The 20865-nt window shown below is 40.6% G+C and overlaps 1 protein-coding gene across 1 annotated transcript in view; it reads left to right on the forward strand.

Moving 5' to 3' along the window:
- Positions 1–20865, forward strand: part of agbl4 (AGBL carboxypeptidase 4) — a 212131-nt gene that overhangs the window by 191078 nt on the left and 188 nt on the right. Inside the window, exons 10-12 of the mRNA XM_020924661.2 lie at positions 10846–10992; positions 12974–13136; positions 20768–20861. Coding sequence (XP_020780320.2) covers positions 10846–10992; positions 12974–13136; positions 20768–20861 — 404 coding nt within the window. The remainder of the gene's footprint in view (positions 1–10845; positions 10993–12973; positions 13137–20767; positions 20862–20865) is intronic.

Consider the following 20865-nt stretch of genomic DNA (forward strand, 5'->3'; position numbering starts at 1 on the left):
ATTTCAATCCCTAGAAAGGCTACAGAAACTGTTTTTTTTCTGGTCTTTGTTCCTGATGTTAATTATAAGCAAAGCGTCAGGTTGGTGGGATTACTGAAGGTCAGAGAGTGTCCTGGGAATACTCTGCCCTTTTGTACGCTGCTCTAATCCTGATAAGAGAGGGAGCAGCCGGGGGCTGGTCGGGGCGGGATGGGGCAGGCCAGAGACGGGCAGGGCGCTGGGCGGGCATCGGGCAGATTAACCTTTTCCCCCAGTGCTGACACACTGATCGATAGGCTCCGTCATGGCTCCATCCACTCATGCCTGTCATTCACACACACTCACACCTCTCATGTTGTGGGTAAACACACATTAACTCACATAAACACACATTAACACACATTAGCACACATAAACACAAACACACATTAACACAACAGCACTTGATCACACAACAACAGTGCCCCCGCAATGCACTAAAGATGCTACTTATCCAATAAAGAATGTGTCTTAACCTTCTGCTTAAGCTTTGTAATGAATACCAATACAGGAAACGAATGGCACACTCTCTCTGACCTTTTTCATCAAAGGCAGTGAAGACTTTGGATTTTGTTTGCTTAAACTAATGAAATATACTCAAAGAATTTAATAATTTAATTATTATTATCAGTATTGTTTTTGTGTCAAAACCCAAAACTACTAAGCAGATAACAAGATATAAAAGAAACAGACTAGCTATTTTAATATTTGTTTGTTTTTAACTGCATTTAATAAAGTCTTAAAAAATATTTGTTTTGTATAGATTTTACCCAGTATATATAAAATATGGTTCTCTGTGAAACGCATTTAGAATCTTTTATAGTTGTTATTGTACAAATAACATTTATTTTTACCTTTCAGGGGTGCTGCAGTGTAGAATTGGTGTGTATTTTAGGACTTGCTTTGATTTTTACACCACATGTTTTTCCTGATTCAGTAATGTGTCACAAGGGTGGCACAATGGAGCCCCTGTGCGTAATAGAAGTTTTGTCTCTCCGGGACTTGTATTGGACACTACATGCAAGGTTACACAGCTCCTCACCCATTCGGGCTCACAGAGGGCAGTATATTGTAGGAAAAGTAGTTACACTGACTTCTCAGGTCTGACCCATCACAGTGTGTTGTACCAAATGTTTGCCTGGTTCATTGGCTCCACTCAGACAGCTCCTGTGTCGACTTCTGTCCCACCATGGTGTCCCCTGGTACCCACCTTTCCTCGCCCATCGCCTCGAGTGTGGCAGAGTTAATTTGGAGGCCTGGCCAACCTCTCCTTCTCTGTGTCTCCTCTCTACACAGGCCGTTAATCCCATCAGACACACTACTCATGTCTGGGGCTCCCTGATGCCACTTCCAATGCCAGCTCTGGAGCAGGAGGGCCCTGCACTGCCCTCCCCGCAGCCCCCTCACACAGCGGGCGCACAGTGTAATGAGCACACGGGGTTGGAGGGCTCTGCTGGACCACTCCATTAGCCAGAGATCAGGCACACTTCAGCCCAACAGTCAGGCTGGGCTGCTGCGTGTGGCCATTTACTAGCTGTTAACTCAATGCTTATTTGTTTAAAAGCCATCATTGGTTAAGAAACTAGCACAGAAGGTCATTTGAATGTTGTTTTTTTCTTTTTTATGCTTTATGCCACAGCTTAAAGTTTGCTGGGTGAGAAATTAAGTCGGGAATCAATTTGCTTAGAAAACAGTCTTGATAAGGTTTCAAGCAGTGGCATGTTCATAAAGCTAATTAATATATTTTTAATAGCGGCGCTGTTTTGACATTTTAATGTTGTTGTTGCCTGCTGTTAACTTTGTACAAGTGCATTAGAAGCTCAAGTCCTGTAACTAACAGGGCTGATACAGTGAATGTTAATGGTGTCTGTAGGCTACAATAAATTATAATGGCTTGTTCCTGATAAGCACAGTCAATTTTGTACAGCCCGCATTTCTCTGTTTACAACATAATACAATCATGCTTTGCATAAACACAAATGTGATCATCAACATTTGTCAGATGCAGCTTTTCTTCCAAGAGGAGCGCCTTTCACATTACAATGTTATGCAGTTAGCAGCGTTCTTGAACTTTTTTAATTTAGCAGGCGATTGTGTATGTCATAAAAAGCAATACTGTGAAGATGCAGTACAATTTATGTTGGATTGGGTCAAGATGATTATTTGAGGTTTGATCTCCACTAAGAGTGAATGAAAAAATGAACAAATGTGCTTGGCGTTGTGACCCCTTGATAAGCCTGATCTGTAACTGTAGTGATACTTTGCAGCTGATGCTAACTCTATATACTGCACTGACTAAAGTTCTGTTACTCAAATTAAACTAATATGAGGTTTGTTTTAACACAACTATGAAGAACTGATTTAGATGGAACTACATCAGGAAAGCTGATTTGTGCTGTTAAACAAGTCCCTGTCAAATAACATATAGCTGTTCTTCAGTTAGTCACTCTCACCTTTTTGTCGAAAATAAACACCTAAATAGGACCATGCATGCTTGTATTGATCACAGGCTCCTGAATGTGAATGTGTGAATCACTTTTAGATTGTTTTCACTATTAAAATCTTATTTGTCTGTGCTTTCCAATGTGTGCTTTGTGTCACTATGTTAACTTCAGAAACATTCCGCCATAGACATACATGCAGAACACCCCCAGCATGCTGTCACTACAAAGTATCAATTGTAATTCATGACTTGATTCTTTAGTTTTGCACTTTAGAGTACTGATTGACCACGTGTTCATAGTTAAACAGTCATCTTTAATCCATTTGTAAATGTTATAAACTTTCCTGTTTCTAACACCAAATTTGAAAAGTTAAAACTGGGGCTAAAGTCATTGCTAATCCGCAGGTCTGTTCCCAGCTTTAGTAGCCTAAATCCAGCACAAACGGTAAAAGCTAATTGAATGAACAGCACAGTGCACAGTTGCCCTGTGCCTCAGAGCCTATAACTCTGACTGTGGTTTTGTCCATCACCATGACTTCTTTACTTCTCTGTATCTGCACAGATCTCATAATTTAAAGTCACGTCGTCCACACTTTTCCCCACAAAAGAGGCCATTTAGTTTAAAACACAGAGATCGGATGTTCTTGTCACTTCAATCGGTTCAGCTGGGGACTTTTAGCTTTCTGTTTTGTGCAAGAAACATCTTCACTATCAGACTGCAAGAGAAAACATTTCTGTCTAAACCTCAAGCATCTATGTGTACTGCAGCCATATACTTATGGACATGGATTCTTCTTTTCACTAAATGAAACATTTCTCTGCATCCATTATATGAATGAAGACAACAATTGACGTATCTAATTAATCTAAATATGGACACTTTTTCGTGGTCTTTTTTCTGTAGGAGTAGGAGTAAACTATCATATATGTAGATCGTTTCCATCATTTAAAGTTTCATTTGCCGTGTTTTATATTTTGTTTGAAAACAGCTATGTGACATTTTTTACATGAGTGAAACTCGGCACACTCGAGTCTCTGAGAAAAGCTTATAATGGGGCAAAAGTCACTTTAAAAACTATAGAGCAGTTCTTTTGTCATTATAATGGTTAAAGCTCTTAAATGTCAGTTTAGCATTTAGCAATATCTCTCCTTGAGACATGCAGATGCAAAAATTGAACTAATTTTGTAATATTTGGCAACATTTGAGTATTTAAAGATTTAAGCAAAAAAAAAGGAAAAAAAAAAAATATCTTCTGTAGTTGGCACGTACAAAAAGCAGCATTAAACTATTTATTGAAACCTCATAACTGTTTACTATTCAGGGGTTGATGTGGACTTAAGCCCCACCTGGTCCACCCCTCTTCAACATAAAACTCAAGCTTGTTGCATAATAGTGTAATACAGGTTTAAAGGCCTTATCTCCTACTTTTGTCCCCTGTAATAAATCCAATATGGCCAACCATTGTGTGCATAACGACCGGTGGTATTTCCCTCCAAAGCTGGCTGTAAACGTGTCCGTTCCGGCGGATCTGAAGGCATGCTTCTGCTCAAGCTGTTTCATGCAATTCCATCATTTACCATCTGCAGCTGAACATTGGTCAGTAGGGAGAATGGCTGAAAGAGTCAGTGATGCAAGGAGCTATAATCTGTTCCCAAGCCGCCACCCTGTTGTTTGTTTTGAAACGAGAGAAATGGAGAGGCAAAAAGGGACCACGGAAACAAATGGACCCATCTCCTTCCTAAAGCGTGCCTTTTCCAGCTCATTTATCAAACGCACAGGAAGAATTATTTTTGATTGGCTTATTACTCGAAACATTCATCACCGGTCCGACGTACCCCCACCAATCTGACACTGCCATTTTGGATAATTTGTTAAGGATGACAAAGGGGTCATTGTTGCCTTAGCTTCTATTTGACCTTTTTAAAATTAGGGAATTAATTTTCAATGTGGAACAAACGTATTAGGCCCTGTCACACCCCGAGTGATATTTGCACCTTGGAGTCCTCCCTATTGCCCTACTTCTTTTTGCGATCCATCTTCCTCCCTCTTCTGGTTGTTTACTCCATAGTAGTTGTATGGTGCTTCTCCTTCACTTGTGTTATTTTTGCTGTTTGTCTGTCTCTCTCCTTAGCCTCCCCATCTTACTCCCTGCTCTCTCAGTGTGTGTTCAAATGTCCTCCGGTGTCATCCAGCCATTTCTGAACCATTTTCAAGATTTACGGCCAATTTTGTGCCCATCAAGTCTGCATCATTTCAATCCTGCCATCATCTTGTGCTTTATTCTGCCTCTGTTGGAAGCTCAATTGGCTGCTTTCATGCAGACTGTCTATGCATCTGCACAGCTTGGGCATTTTGAAGTTCAGACACCTTCAGCTCTTCTCAATAGGCTGAAATACGTATTTGTTTGATACATTTTTGTACTTTTACCAAGTTCTTGTCAGCAGATGGGACAGCTTATAGAAGGACTAAAGCTTTGACTGTGTGTGCCCGTTCAGCCTGATTACAAGTCACCTCTGTGTTCATAAACAGATAAATACCCCCATCAATTTCAGTGCGTTGTTGCGAGAGAAGGAGAGAGGCAGGGCGGACAGACGGAGCCAAGGTTTTGTGTCATCAATGCTCCTCTATGAAGCAGGTCATGCCATCTGCCATGTTCTGTCAATGCAGCGTCATTAGAGGGTCACTGACCAAACGTGCACTGTGCCCTCTCACAGCTCCTCTAATGAAATGTGGAAGCAGTTTAGCAGCCAATACACCATAGACAGATAGAGGGCTTTTTATAGGTAGGAAATAAATGAGAAATGTGGACATGATCTGGCAACGAAGAACTCATTAATAAAATCAGGTAAATGGTAATGTAGAAATAGAATGATGTAATAATAATAAAATGACAGGGTATTTTTGCTAAGATATTAGATTATTATTTAAAATCTTAAACATGTCTCTGCAGGGACTACCAATGACGAAATTAGCACAAAAAGAAAGAAAAAGCAATGTCCAATAAGCAAATTATTCAAACAATTTTATAGATTTTTTAGTAACAAAAACTCCTGAAATTTAATATATCCAAAATAGTTTAATCCCATACTGTGGAACATTCCAGACAAAGCTAAAATATCTCTGTGGAGACAAGCGAATGATGTACCCCGCACTACAAAAGTTATCTAGTGAACCTTTAGTGGCAGTCCAAAAATCATCCTATAAAATAACAACATTCTGAAATGAATTGTGGATGCTGTCAAGGCTGTCACAGATCATGCACTGGAACTACAGCATTAAACCAGAGTCTGAAGATTTGACATTTCCTCTGCACTTGAACAGATACATGCCTTGCTCAAGGGCCTTTGTCACATTTCTTTCTCACTTGCATCATTGCAGTCACAGATTTGTTCCTGCACCTCCAGGCTCACTCTGCCCTCTTCAAATCCCTGTTTGATTTTTACACATAGAGGAACTCATGCCAGTCCCCCACTGGCATGATAGCAAGTCTGATCATGTGGATTAATATGCATTATACAGGTGCTAAGTCCAGACATCTTACTTTGAAAAGACAGCACTTTTCCATCTCCTCAAGAGCTTTATTCAAGAGCTTGTAATCCTGCTTCAATCAGCTCCTTTTTCCCTTTTCTGTGTAAAGATAAGCTTGCATTTACCAACTCTGCCGTGCACCCTGAACACACCACTGGCTAATTAATATGCAGCAGATAAGCACTTGTCTGAATAAATGCATTCCTTTGACCTACGCTAAACGGACATAAGTTCAGCACAAGTTCACCGGAGTTATTTCTACAGCACAGTGGGGACTTGTTTTTGTATAGGGTTTAATTTGGACAGCTCTTTTTCCCTCCTCACTTTGTCAAATTGTCTTCTGACTTTCATTTAGTAGCTACTCTCTGTTTCTTAATTGCCCCTAATTGCTTAATTACAATTTCAAATGAACAATTCTGGAGGTCAGAGCTGGTTGTTAATTGAAGCATCAATCACAGCGCTGAGGCCTTCACCAGCATCACAGTTTGATTGGCAGCGCATTAACGCAGCATTGTAGTGCTTTGGACATGACATTGTGTGGAGGCGACATGGCTGTTTCTGCTGCTCGTACTGTCCTCAAGTGTGAAGGAGAATAGTACCGGAACTCCAATATGTGATCTGACTTTCACCCCAATCTCAGTAGACTATTAATTCAACTCATTAAAGGTGCATTATGTAACTTTTATTCTTGTCTCCTTGAAGATGTTATTGCTCTTCCTGGAATGTTCCTCAGAATGGCATAAAACTTATTGCCTGGCGAGTCACTCCCTCCTATTTTCTGTTCCAGACCGTAGAGAAAATCATCAGCGCATCAGAAAACCATCCAGTTTTGGGCCATTCCAATCACAGCTGCTCATTTATATACCATGTGTCTCTCGAATACAGAACACTGTATTTTTATCTTTCTGTTTTTCTTGTAAGCTGATATATTTGTTTTGACACTAATGGAATACTGTATGCGTTTCTCTGATTGGTTAATCTGCATGTCAGTCAATCACTGCCAAAAATCCAAGGCAAAGAAATAACATCACCATTTGACAAACAGGTGGTAGACCGTCCACTAGAAAAGTTACATAGTGCACTGTTTAAATTTGAGAAAGACCTTTATTACTAACCAGGCCTATCAATCATAATCACCATCTTACCACGCATCTTATACTGCATACACAAATAGTTACAAATGAGAACCAGAAGGGTGGTCCACTGGCAAATCCTGAAAACCGTATCTCTTTAGATTTCAAAAGCTCCATGTTAAATACACAAAAGCTTATCTATCTGTGAGAATGAAAACCAACCCATCACTATACAAAAGATTGCTCTAAATGTTACAGCATTTTACCAGTGAAATCTTGGACTGCAGTTCTAGTGCCGCAGTCCTGTATGTAACCGGATTAAAAAGCAGATCTAATTCAGTAGAAAGGCCCTTCAGTGTTCATGTCAAGTCGATTTTCTAGCATTGATGCAACATTACACATTTTCTTTCAAAGCCTTGTGTATCTACGGCAGCCTCCACCCTGAGACCTGGTGTAGCATGTAAGAGCCAGTTAACCTATATTTTTACACTGTGCCGTTCACTTTGATCGTCTGCTTGTCCGCCTTCCTCCACCACCTGCACCTGCTGCTTTTATCCTTGGCTCTTCCTCTCACCTCCTTCCTCTCCTCTCTCTCTCTCTCTCTCTCTCTCTCTCTCTCTCTCTCTCTCTCTCTCTCTCTCTCTCTCTCTCTCTCTCTCTCTCTCTCTCTCTCTCTCACTCTGTCTATCTTTTCCTGCAAAAGCGAAGGGAGGTACATGTGATTATGGGCTGCTTTTCTTTGTGTGTGATCGGTCTCAAACTCTTGTCTTGCTGCCTAATGGAGCTTCCTCTCCACTCAGCCATGCCATCCTTCCTTATTTGGTATTTCATGTTGTTTTATTGCACTTGTACATTTTGGTGATTGATATTGTGAACACGCATAGTACATAATGGTATTATGAAGTTTGTTTGTTTGTTTTTTATTTTTAGTACAATTTTGCTCTTTTGTTAAAGGTGTGAGTAACTTTTCTGGAGGAGGATCTGCCATCTGTGTTTCCATTCAGATAATATTGCTTTGCCTATGAATGTTTCACAGTATGACAATAAATTTAACCATGGAAACAAGTACATGACACCACCATGCCAAGTTACAAGGCAGATCTGTGGGGAAGAGATTCCGGTCACAGAGGGAGAGCATGTTTTTGGCTATGCCATGCCAATGGCATCTCCATAGAGCAGACTCCAAAAGAAAAGTTACATGATGCATTTTACACTGGAAAATTTGAAGCAAATAACATCAATAAAACATATGGGATAAAAGTTGCTTCCAATTGTATAGGTTCACTTCAGGTTCTATAATAAAACACATGCCTCCATTTTGTCTGCCCAAACCAGTTCTGACTACATTTGCTTAATATCTCATACATATTTCTATCTGTCTCTCCCATCACTCTATTAGTTGCATTTAGCTGTTTTCATCATCTCTTGCCTTTCCTCCTGTATATGTGTATATGTGTGTTTTGTTTTTCTGTTGTTCTTCCTCCTCCTCCACCTCCTCCTCCTCCGCCTCTTGCTGCTGCTCCTCTCTCCTCTGGGGCTCCATCCATCAGGTTGTCGGGGGCTGCTCGCGGCCCACTCGCACCCACCATATTTCAGCAGCAGCCAGCCAAGCAACTGACAGCGCCGCCACCACCAGGAAATTGCTTTGGCTGTGAGCAGAATTTCAAACGCATACGAAGACGCACACACAAGCCGGGGCCGAGTGAGCATGTCTTTACCTTTCTCTCTCTCTCTCTCTCTCTCTCTCTCTCTCTCTCTCTCTCTCGCTCTACATCCTGATATCTCATTCTCTCACTCCACTCTACTGTCAATCGCTTCATTTCTATATCTTTCTTTATGTACCATTTTGTTTTCTCATATGCATTTGCCACTATCTATCGCCATGCTCTAGTTATACTCTCCTCCTTTTATGCCCTATAGGGAACAGTGTAGAGCCGCATCCATAATGAGATTGGTTAATTATGCTTCAGAATATAATTGTAAATAGAAGGAAAATGCAGTGATCTCAATAATTACTTAATAAAGACAAAGTAGTGCTTATATTAAAGCTGCACTATGTCACTTTTCTGGAGGAGAATATGGCACCTTGCCTCCATGAATATTACGATGCTTTACCTGAAATTTTACATATTATGACATTTCCATACGGCATTTTCATTTTAACAATTACAGATGTTTTTATTGCCCAAACGTACTGTGTGAATCACGCATTCTTACAGTGGGTGGCCTTGCTATGTAGATGACAGATGCATATCTTCTTGAAATAATTAAGTTTAATGCCATACTCTGGAACATTCCAGGCAAAACAATAACATCTCCAAATATAGTAAATAATAAATAAGTAAAAGTCACTGACATTTCTAAATCTTCACCCAAAATTGTAGTATGTTATGTTTACAGTGTTAGAAATTATCCTAAAATATTGTTAGTATGAAATATTATTGTGTTTCTGTATGTGATTAAAAAAACACTTATCACATATTCATATAGTATTGCCTGCAAACGATGACTGCTAACCGTGGTTGTGGTGAACGATGAAGATGAGGGAAAGGAGAATGGAGGATGCAGATAAAGCCTCCCTGAGTCTGTGTCACGACTGTTTTATTTAGCTCCACCCAAAAAGAGGGAGACAGGGCGGTGTGCTGCTGTGAACTTAGCAGGAGATCATTACTTAGCATAGGCAGCCAAACCTAATCCCTTTTCAGCTTGTGTCTTAGCATACATAATGTCCTCATCATCCAGTTCTAATATCTCATAAGGTTCATTCATTACACTGCTCATTAGAGGTGGTGAGTCAGAATTGCTGTCTGAGTAGAACTATGGTGGGGAAGTTTTGAATTTGTTCGAGTGAAAATATTTTCAATAATTCTCAAGTTATTTAATCACAGGAATTATTCAGGTCCATTAAAGGGCTATTTGCAAGGACAGCATGTTCATTTTCCTTTCAGTGCAACACAAAGTTACCAAAACCTGAATTGACAAAGCTCCTGACTCCACAAAACTTTGAGTCAGATATCAAAATGTTGATTTTGTGTAATTATCTTATTTACACATATTCGATCTTGAATCCTTCAATGACAAAAATTGAATAAATCACTACAAAATAGCATCTGTTGAGAAAAATAATGCCATTCTGAAATGGTAATAGAAGTAAAGGATGTGTACCTTTTGAAAAAGACAAATGCTTATAATGTATAATCAGTAGAAAGCATAGTCATTGTGCTAACTATATCGTAAATATGTGTAATATCTGGAGTATTGACAGATATCCCCTATTTGTGCTGATATAACATAAAGTGAGTTTTCATGAACACTTCAAATCAAACAGAATAACTTTCCTCAGTTGGACTTTCTTTTGATTACTCTTTCTATTTTGTGTTTTATTTTTATCTCATGGTCCAGGGCCAACATCACACTAAATCTGATAAGTACATTTGTGTGAATGTAACAAATGCCTCTTCCCTGACACTGCGTTTCTCCACATTTGTGCTGATCTCAGTCTGAAGTCTGCAGTGCCCTTCACAAGGACAGTGTGGCTGAAGTGATGTGTGGGTGGTATCGCTCCTTTCAGCTATCGAGCCTATTCTCACTTTGTACTATCGGGGGGTTTGGAGCGGTCCCTTGGGTGACAGCCTCCTCCCTGCTGCAGCCCCCCCTGTGGCCAAAGAAAGCATTGCTAACTCCCAATGGGTACGCCCTGGTTGTGGACTGTTGCTCAAAGTGTCAGACAAACCGCCCTGTGCTAACCTTTTCTGTCCATTTTTCTGTCTTGTCTCCATCAGAGGGTGAGCTTGGAGTTCTACATCGATGCCCACTCCACCATGCTCAACGGCTTCATGTACGGCAATGTTTTTGAAGATGAGGAGCGCGTCCAGAGACAGGCCGTGTTCCCCCGACTGCTGTGCCAAAATGCTCCAGACTTCTCCTTTGTAAGGCCCACTGCAGACACATGCTTCAGAGGGTGGTATAAGACAAGCAGAGAGGCACTCCACCCCCAGCTGTTGCAATGTTTTTGAATTTCTTTGAAGTGTCTTTTCCTACATTTACAGTAATATTCAATGGTTTAAGTGAGATGTGGAATTAAATCCAGTCAAGGGTGGATTTTTTAATAACCTTTGAATATTTATTGTTAAATCTAGTGAATAATTTAGGTTTGGGCCTAGATCTTTCTGAAAAAACAAACAAACAAAAAAACAAAAAACATTTATCTAAATGAGTTCTGGCGAGAGGTTCTATATTAAAGTAGCCTTCCCTCAAAGTAGTATAATTTTATATAATTGCACTTTATGCGGTTCTAGTGTATAGCTTATTCATATATAACTCAGACTTTAGTTTAATATACCAAGCTAAAATCTAACCTAAAGAAAGTGTTGATTAAAACAACAGACGCTTCTATTGTGGTCTGTCCCTGAATGTACAAAGGTGCGAGGAAGTTCAGCCTATGTATTATTAAGTTGAATACACTTATTTTAGTCGAAGACACAAAAGCTCACACTTGTACTGAAGGTGTGAAGTCGTCTGAGGAGATAGGTGTGGAGCAGAAGCTGGACCAGCTGTGCAAGGCTCTCACCTTGACTTCACAAATCTAGGCTCTGTACTGTGAAACTTATAAAAGGTGTGGAAAAAATTATAAATACACAATGTCATGGTAAACATTAATAGGAAAACAATCATTCAAAAACACAAGGCGGTTATGCACAATATGCAGTGCAGAAACCATTACATCCTGTCAAAACAATACACAGAAGTACAGAATAATAAATAGTCAAACAGACAGTTACAAAGTAGAGTGTAGAAAACCTGTATGGGTGCCTTGGGAGACTTGGTGTATGTGATGCACCTTCCTTATATTCTTCTCCTTCCTTATAGCTGCTCCTTCCTTATAGGCTGCTCCTTCCTTACAGGTACATTTCCTCTAAACTGTTTCCTCTCAGCTCTGTGTCACTTTCCTGACCTTTGATTCCTCAGTGATGGTGACATTTCACAGCAGAGCCACTTTACACACATCATAAAGAATAGCCTTTATAGCCCATTGACACTGGTGTCAGGCTCCACTCCGAGGCAATAGAGGCTGATGTTCAGCCATACATGTATGGAAATGTCAGTGCGGAGAGTGTGGACGATGAGTAAAAGGCTCTGTCTCTGTCTCTGTGCTGCCTGGGTGACAGATGGCTCAGGGGTCACCTCCCTCACTGTGGTTTTGTCCCTGTGCCCATTCAGCAGTACCAAACCCCAGCAGCAGCAGCACAACACAATCACCGCTAACTCCCCCCGGTGGCCCCAAGTCTGCAGTTCAGCACCACAACTCTCGCTGTGCCTCGGACTGACAGTGAAAAGAAACTTTTTACACACTCCTCCCAAGACAGAACACTTTTTGAGCAGTTTAGCTGACACACTCAAAGACCAAAATAGACTTTTTTTTTCTGCAGAAGCCATTTAACCAATCTTTGAAATGACTTTGTATGAAGGGACTCGAAAACGCTGAGGCCCCAGCCTTTTAAAAGGCTTCACTCTGCGGTTAATTCTGTATAGTATAATGCATAACAAATGGTATAGTTATTAAGATTGGGATGGTATCAGCAATGCAGAGCCTGTTTTTGTTTTGCCTTTTGTCCCAAAGACAATAATTAGTAATACATTTGTTTGACTTGTGGCTTGATTATTGCAATCATTGATCAGTACTTGGACATTTTTATTACGGTATGTACAGAATTATTTGAGCAAAAACTATATTTTTACATGGCAATGGCTTTCTTCCAAAAACTTTCCAATGCTCAAAGGGTATATTCTGTCTCCCCTCTGGCATCTATTTCTTGCTTTAACTGTCACCAAATCCTCTGAAGTATTGCTGATCTAACTTTGATAGTGTCCTGTTTTCTCATATTGCGGTGTTACTGTCTGCCCTTGTAGTCAAACACATCCTTTAACCGGGACGTGGTGAAGGCCGGGACGGGCCGCAGGTTCCTGGGTGGTCTCCTTGACGACACGTCATACTGCTACACTCTGGAGGTGTCCTTCTACAGCTACATGACAGCCGGCAGCAGCGCCCCTGTGCCCTACACTGAAGACACCTGTATCCTCTACCATGGAAAAAAAGATTCACAAACAGTCCTTTTCATGTGAATTTAAATACACACTCGTGTTTGTTTGTTCCTACTTTGTGCATCCTCGTAAGGTCATTGGAAAGCTGTTGCTCTTTTGTTGCGGCTTGTTGCGACAGATGTGCACCAGCAGAATGGGGGATGTGATAGCCGTGTCTATTGATTTCATTTACAAAAGGAGACGAGAGAATGGGAGCTAGTGTTGGCGTATGGAGAGCAGTGTGCAGCTTTGATTGCGATAAACAATGGAACAATGGAGTAAACATGATTCTTGTCAACTTCAATCACACACACATACACACAGACACATACAGTCTCATTAATGCTCTCGTAACAGGAAGCAAAGGTCATATGCCTTAATTGAGCCAGATAGCACCAAGTTTTCCTTCAGGTGACCTTCTTGGGGCTAAAGAGCTCCTTACAGCCAGTCAAAGGCAACAGGATCTGAGCGATAAGTGAGCGAAAAGGAGGAGAGATTTAGAGAGATAAACAAAACATATAGAAACTGCTCTTGGAAACCCATATACTTTTACACAGGAGGGTAGGAGAAGGGGAAGTGATGCAGTGCCCTCTAGTGCTAACAGTAGGCACAGAATACTTTAAATCTGGTTTAAAATATTTGCCTAAATAATCAGGGCTTGTAGGAGATGAACTTGAAACAACAGGATCTCACAATGCCTAAATTAAATGTTCAGCTGAAGAAAACCAGCATCATATTCATCCAGTTCTAATAATTCGGCTGCCTTGAAAGTTTTAATGCCCAGTCATCTCGTTGATGTTGGTTTTCATGTCATCTGCCATCTGTGTTGGCAAAACTGTCTGTGTACAGCCTTTTGCTTCCCAATTCAAACTCTGGGGATGTGTTATTGTGATCGCTACCATTCACAGATTTATTGACAATTTGTCAAATATTTCATTTTTAAGATTGGACTGCTGATACTTTATTTGATTACCATGTCAAATGTGTTTGATTAGCAGTATTTCTGTTTGAAGTCTCCTTTGAAACAAGTACGAAGATGTTTGTCTCAGCCTTGTCTGAAATGATCAAGTATCAAGTCACATCCAAAAAATGATGGAGGAATTTTTGCACACATACGGATATCTTATTATCATAGACTAATAAATGCATGTAAAAGAAGAGCCCCTTCTCACTCAACAATGTTAAAAATAATCATCTCATGCCCTGACCTTAAAATATGCCTGTGCCTCCTGTATCAGAGCTGGCTTCAGAGCGCTGTATGCCACAGTGGTGCCAGCAGGAGCAGCACATTCTGTGTGACCTGTCAGAGTTCCAGGGCACAGATAAGAGCACGGCCCACTGTTGTTGTGGACAGGACATTACGTGTGAAGGTCGGTTTGGGCTGTGTCCCTGCTCTGGTGGGAGGTGCACTTGATCTTTCAGTGGTTTCAGGGGTACATGTTTTGTTTTGATGCGGGGGCGTGAGGGGAGGTGCTCTGCGGGGTGGGCGCGGCGCACAGGGCCTGGTGTATAGTGGAGATTGGGGTCAGGCAGGTTGAAGGAACCAACCATGTCCCTTTTTCCGCCCGGGCAGTCACGCCGATGGAGCGTGCAAATCATCAACAGAGACCTTTAGCATCATGATTCACACCCCCACCTCACTCACCTGATCTACGGCCCTGCCCTCACTCACTGTCCTCTAAACTAATACATGACAAATAAATAATAAGCATGCCTACACATTACATGACCACATAGTCTTCCCACTGCTGTGACTTGTCACCTCTAAAATTGAAATGGCATCCTTTCTGAGGGCTTTTGTCACAGTTTGAGGGCGGTTATAAAGTAGAGTAATGCTGTGTATGTGTGTGATTATTTTGAGATTTGTCCCTTGCTCTTCCTGTGTCTTTATGTCCTCATGTCTCCTCTGGTCTGTCCTTTCCTCTCATCTCGTCACGCAGGAGATAACAGCTCATTATATCATCTAGTCAAGCTGAGAAAGCCCTTCTCTCAAACAGCGGGGACAACCTCTGTCTGTCCGTCTCCTCTTTGTCCTTTAATCATCCCACACCTGTCTGTGTCTTTGAGCTTAATGTGCACGGCCCTCCACTCTGCCATGGCTTCTTCACGCAGAGCAGAAAGTGACTGCACTTCAGCTTTAGGCAAATATCCTCTCATAGTAATGTGTGTCTGGGAATTTCACTTCTTTGGCTTTGAAAAACATGGTATGCTATTTCTTTGCAGGGAGTTTTTCTCAATTTTTATATTCCAGGTTTTTAGCACTCTTTTTGTAGATACAAGGTTCATGGCCAGCCGACTTTTATAGACCACTGAAACTGTTCTTTTCCTTCCAAGCGCCCATGTTTGATAATCTCCATTATTCATCAGATGGTGTGTGCTTCCCCATGAGGATAAAAGGATGCGGCCAGCTCACGGAACCATACATACAAGTGGAGTGCACAGTCATGTCAGGCTAACTGGAGGAACCCACAGAATCCTGAGCTGCCACCAGAGCGTCAGTGGTGGACAGGCTGTGACAAATATGCAAATGAAATCGCTTGGAGGCAAATCTGCTTCACCAGCGCCCATCATACACATCACATCTCACTGATACGGCCAAATGGATTGGAGCTCAGACTGCAGCAGGGTACATGGCTTTACACACAGACAATTACACAAATAGTTCAGCTCAGATGAACAGGCTTCTACACAGAGAGGCACATATCTGCACGCTGCTCCAGTTGTTTGGTCGGTACCTGGAATAATGGAATGATGTTGATTTTTGGGACAAATTCAGTGAAAGTTTTAGACATAAAAACCTTTTGAGATACATTGAGGCTGAGTTGTAATAGATATATTAATCAAATAAGAACTTGTGTTTATGCATAATAAAATAATAATAGCGTTACTACTTAATATGACCAATGCTCAAGACATTTTATTTGGACAATTAACTATTTTCACAGTCAATCAGTATAATGGGTATATTAAAAAGTGAGCATGTTTTGTTATTATTGAGTCATGCATCACTTTTGTGTCCCTCAGAGAAAAAAAATACTTTTAAATCTTGTTTGTTGTTCATGTTATTGGCAGTGACTGCCCATCCCATCAAAGATTTAAATCAGCCTGTTGTTGTCTCTGATAAGACGTGAGGTCTTTGAGTCCCATGGATGCCTATTGGGGACAAAAAATGTCTCTTTCTGTATCGCTGTTGTTGTTTCACCTCTTAATTAGCATTGATAATGAGTTGCCCGGGTGTCAGTGCTGTGACAGGAGCTGTCAGTGGCCAGTATTGATGGCTTGAATGTCCTCTCTCTTGTCTCCTGTTAACTCTGCGATCAGGACAGCATTCTGCCCATGGCTTGTTGCTTTTACCACTAGAGGCCTTGTTGTCTGATCGTCACCTTGTCTGTCTGTCTGCTGGACCAGGCACCTGGGACACGCCGCTGAAATCCGCTAAATGCCGTGCTGACAGTAAACAGCTGCAGTAAACACATAATGAGCGGCCTCTTTTGTCTCGTGTCTCGTATCTCATCAGAGCCTAAGCTGGCACGCCCTTGAGCCCTGACAATGACCTGGTATTGATCAGACGCCTCCATTATTTGTACGGAGATGTTCAGGAGCGCTGCAGTGACAGCAGACGGCCAGACGCACGCCTTTGACCTTTTCACTGCCTAACAATAATGACGCATAATGATCACTGCTGGAGATGCTGACGACACATTTTACTCAACTGTGCAATATTCAAAGTAGCTCCTGAAGTGTGATTTGTGCCAAGACGTGGAGGCGCTTCTCTCGGCTGCCCACTGTTACCTGGCTCTCACTCTCCGCACTTCCTGCTGTTGAGGCATCCATGTACCAGAAGGCACAGTTGCCCACAGTAGCGGACTATGCAGCAGTCAGGGTATCCTCTGTGTCTCCCTCCACATCCGGCTACCTTTAGGAGCTGACCGTCCATCACCAAACCTGCTGTAAGGGATGTTGAGTCGTGACAAGCCAAGCTGAGAGGCCATCTGTGCTCATCGGGATCTGGGAGATATTTTTGTCGCTGAGCGTGCTTGGCCAAAGAGCTCTTGACTGGCACTGGGCTCTGCTGATGAGAGGAAATGGGGGAGAACACCAAAAACTTTCCTGAGGTCACTATATATAATGAGTCTGTGATATGAGTTGACTAAGTCATTGGACATTTTGAAGAAAAGTATTCACAGTGACTGTAATAGGTGGTAGTTTACTGTAGGTTTCACACCAACAGATAATGCTAAAATTTTGTATGATAAAGTAATGTAAGATAATATAAATATCTTCATGAAAGGCCAATTGTGTACTTCTAGTGACTGAATCATGCCATTCATTCTGGGGTTATGTGAAATTCTTTTATTTATTTTAGTGCAGGAGTTGCAGGAGTATGCATTATAGTGCGCAGTGATTCTTATTTCTAATCTAAAGTATTTTTTAAATGGTATAGGGCTACTTACTTTATCCAGGGGCATTGTACCAGGTGGTAGTACCAGTGCTAATTTCCACCTGTAGTCCCTGGGCAGGTTAACTGATAGATTGTATTTAACTGACCTTAGCTATCATCTATCAACTGTTCTTCCTGGAGACTTATGTAGCATGTTTTCAGTTGATGAGGGAAACTGGTAGCCTGATTCATCAGCCGGTTTCACTTTGTGGAATCCGTCTGACCTTGCAGCATTATAATCTGTTCGCTCGGCGGTAGGCAGGTACTTTTTTTTTTTTTTTATTTCTGCAATTTGGTCATGACGTATGTAATGTGCCGCTAAACACCAAACATTGTCTTTGTTTTGGCTTTAAATCCATGATCTCAGGAATCGTTGCCAACACAGAATGTATGGCTTTTCACTGACTGGCTGCTACCCGGACTCGCACTTCCAGGGTTCTTGCAAACCATCTAGCGTAGTTCGATTCCTGACCTAGCCGCTGGAGAGAAATGGCTTTTCAAAAAAATCTAAATTGAGCAGAGACACTAGGTGGCACCAGCCTAGTTAGGATACCAGAGTGCTCAGAGGAAACCCATCCAGACATTCAAACTCCACACAGAAAGGCCTGGGTGACCCAGGGATTGAACCTGAAACCTTCTTGCTGTGAGGCATGAGTACAAGCCACTCAGCCACCATGCCTAAATAATTGTAACTTCAATTTACAATAAAATATATGTCACAGGGAATAAGAGTTTTCAAGTTCAAGCTTTTTTCACATTTACTTCATAATTGCAGAAAATACAAAGACTTCTTGTGAGTTTGTTTGTAATCTGCTCTCCATCCAATCACTGTTATCAACTTTGCATTCTAATGATGGGTTTGTGCAGAGCATGGGGCTCTGGCCTGATGCTGGACCAGACAAACAGATGGGGCATAAACACAGACTGTGGCGTCCTGTGGAGAGTGTTGCTTGCTCTCAGCTTTTAGTGAAAACAATGAAGTTCTGCCCAGACTCCTGAACATATGCAAAAGCACTCTTAAAGGCCAAGGTGACAGCACACAAAAGAGCAACTTCCCTTTGCAATTTGATACTTGTATACTCTTGTGTGTGTAAGTGTATTGTTGAAACTTGACAAACTATTAAGCCTCAAGTGTAGGCGCAGACAGCCCATTAAACCAAGGATAGATGGGTTATAAGTTAACAGCTTTTAAAACAAGGAGAGCTTTTCACCTTTATGGCTACAAGGATTTATGTAGCAAAGGTTTTTGGTCATTACAACGGAACGGATGAGAAATAAATACAAACTTTTCTTATAGATGTCATTTGTTTCAATCATAGCTTTGCCTGATGGATAGTCTTGGATGACTGGTTGTATCACAGCATCAGTACGATAATGACAAGGGAAAGAGACAGATTATATTTGTGTCCAGATGAACAATAGAGAAAGCAATGTGTCAAAGCAGAAAGACCATGCATCAACCATAAGCCTTGGGATCCTGTATACCTTATATATGCAGCTAATGGACTGAACATAGTGGTGTGATTGTATTGTGGAGCAATTAGGTCATTCATTGTTCTCTATATGTGTCACTGTTCATTACTGTTACATATTTTTGATAGAAGAGGACTACTGCTGTCCCGATGCAAACATTTTGAACTTGATTTTGATTTTATGAAAAAAGGCTTGAATGTTAAAAACACATTTTAGACAATGGAAAATAATTTAATAATAATAACACTAAAATAAATAAATAATAGTGATATAGTGATAATAGTTATTCTGGTATTATGGTATGTTATGTTTTGATAGTTCTGGTATAGATTGTAAAACCTGGAAAGGTCCAACTTTATACTATTTTATGTGATATTCTTTAGTTTTTAGTTTCTTTGATAATCTTGCTGACCACTGCAACTAAGAAACAAATTGTAGCTTTGAAGATGCTTTTACACAATCGTTAAACTTTTTTGCAGATCAACTTGACAAACAAATGGCATGCTTTGCTGCTCACCCACAAACAGGTACCACATTGAAGGAAACTATTTTGCTTTTACTGCAAGTGTAAGTGATTTTAAGTATTGTAGTGTAAGTATTGCCTGATCACCAACATATTTTAGAGTGTACATTTAGTAGTGAACAAGATGGAAAAGCTTAGATAGATTGACAGCTAGTTATTGATAGTTTTCTCGCTCCAGTGACAAGATGCAATTTAGCTGTGTTACCGTCGTTGTTCTTATTTATCTGTATTTGCTGTATCCAGAGTCTTGTGATTGGAAACATTGGTGCTATTGCCGTTGTCCTCTACTTCTTCATTATGTGGACCTGATTGTTATCATCACTCGCTTTGGCCTCTTAATGATCTGAGTCTTAGCAACCGCACTCTCTCGGACACCTTTATTAAAGTAGAGGGGTTATTGATATTGTCCCTATAATGTAGTGCGAGACAATTGGACAGAGCGATGTTGCGTGGCTTCACCTCTGCATTTAAATAAGCTTTCAGTGTAAGTAATTGCTTGTGTGTGATTCATTCAAGCTCCATGCATTTAGCTGACATGACCATTGATTTAGGTGTATGGGAAATGCTGTTAGCTGGTTCAGATTTATGCTGCTCATTTTTCAGTTCCACTTTGTTTGGTATACATCATGAGTTGTCTAAAGGACTACAAAAAGGTGTCATTTTGTATGTTGTAGTTCTTTATTGGTCTGGAGACTTAAAAGTGGACTTAACAAACTGTAAAGTAAGCAATGTTTTTTTTTTTTGATGGTGTCAGTAGGAATATGGCACAACCTTGGCAAATGTTTGTAGTTTACCATTCTAATTTATGATACATTCAAAGTATTAACTATCACTACATAATTTGTAAAAATGAAAGTGAAGAGTGCTTCTGTTTTGTTTGTTTTTTTCTGGAAATGATGGATCAGGAAAAAAATATAGACTTGAACCCCTGTAAAAGACTAGAATCTTTATGGTGGATAGTTTGTGTTTAGTTAATGCATGGGGCCATCATATACATCTTAAAATATTGTTTTATGTTTCAGAATGATGTTTTAGCTTTTTTTTAGGTGTAAAGTGATAGGCATTGAAATTAGAAATGAATTTGTTATAATGATCTTTATAACTTTAACTCATATTTTATTTATGGGTCTTAAGGTCATTTAAGTCATTCTTGTAATACGCTTTTTCCTAACATAATTTCCTTCAGACATGAGATTGGGTAGAAACGTCGCTCGAACCTTTATAGATTACTACAAACTCAACAACCTCACTAAGGACAACATCCCAACTCCCATTCAAAAGTGA

Source organism: Boleophthalmus pectinirostris, unplaced genomic scaffold (genome assembly GCF_026225935.1).
Source record: "Boleophthalmus pectinirostris isolate CB_2022bp ecotype Guang Dong unplaced genomic scaffold, ASM2622593v1 HiC_scaffold_7, whole genome shotgun sequence".
Classification (NCBI taxonomy): domain Eukaryota; kingdom Metazoa; phylum Chordata; class Actinopteri; order Gobiiformes; family Gobiidae; genus Boleophthalmus; species Boleophthalmus pectinirostris.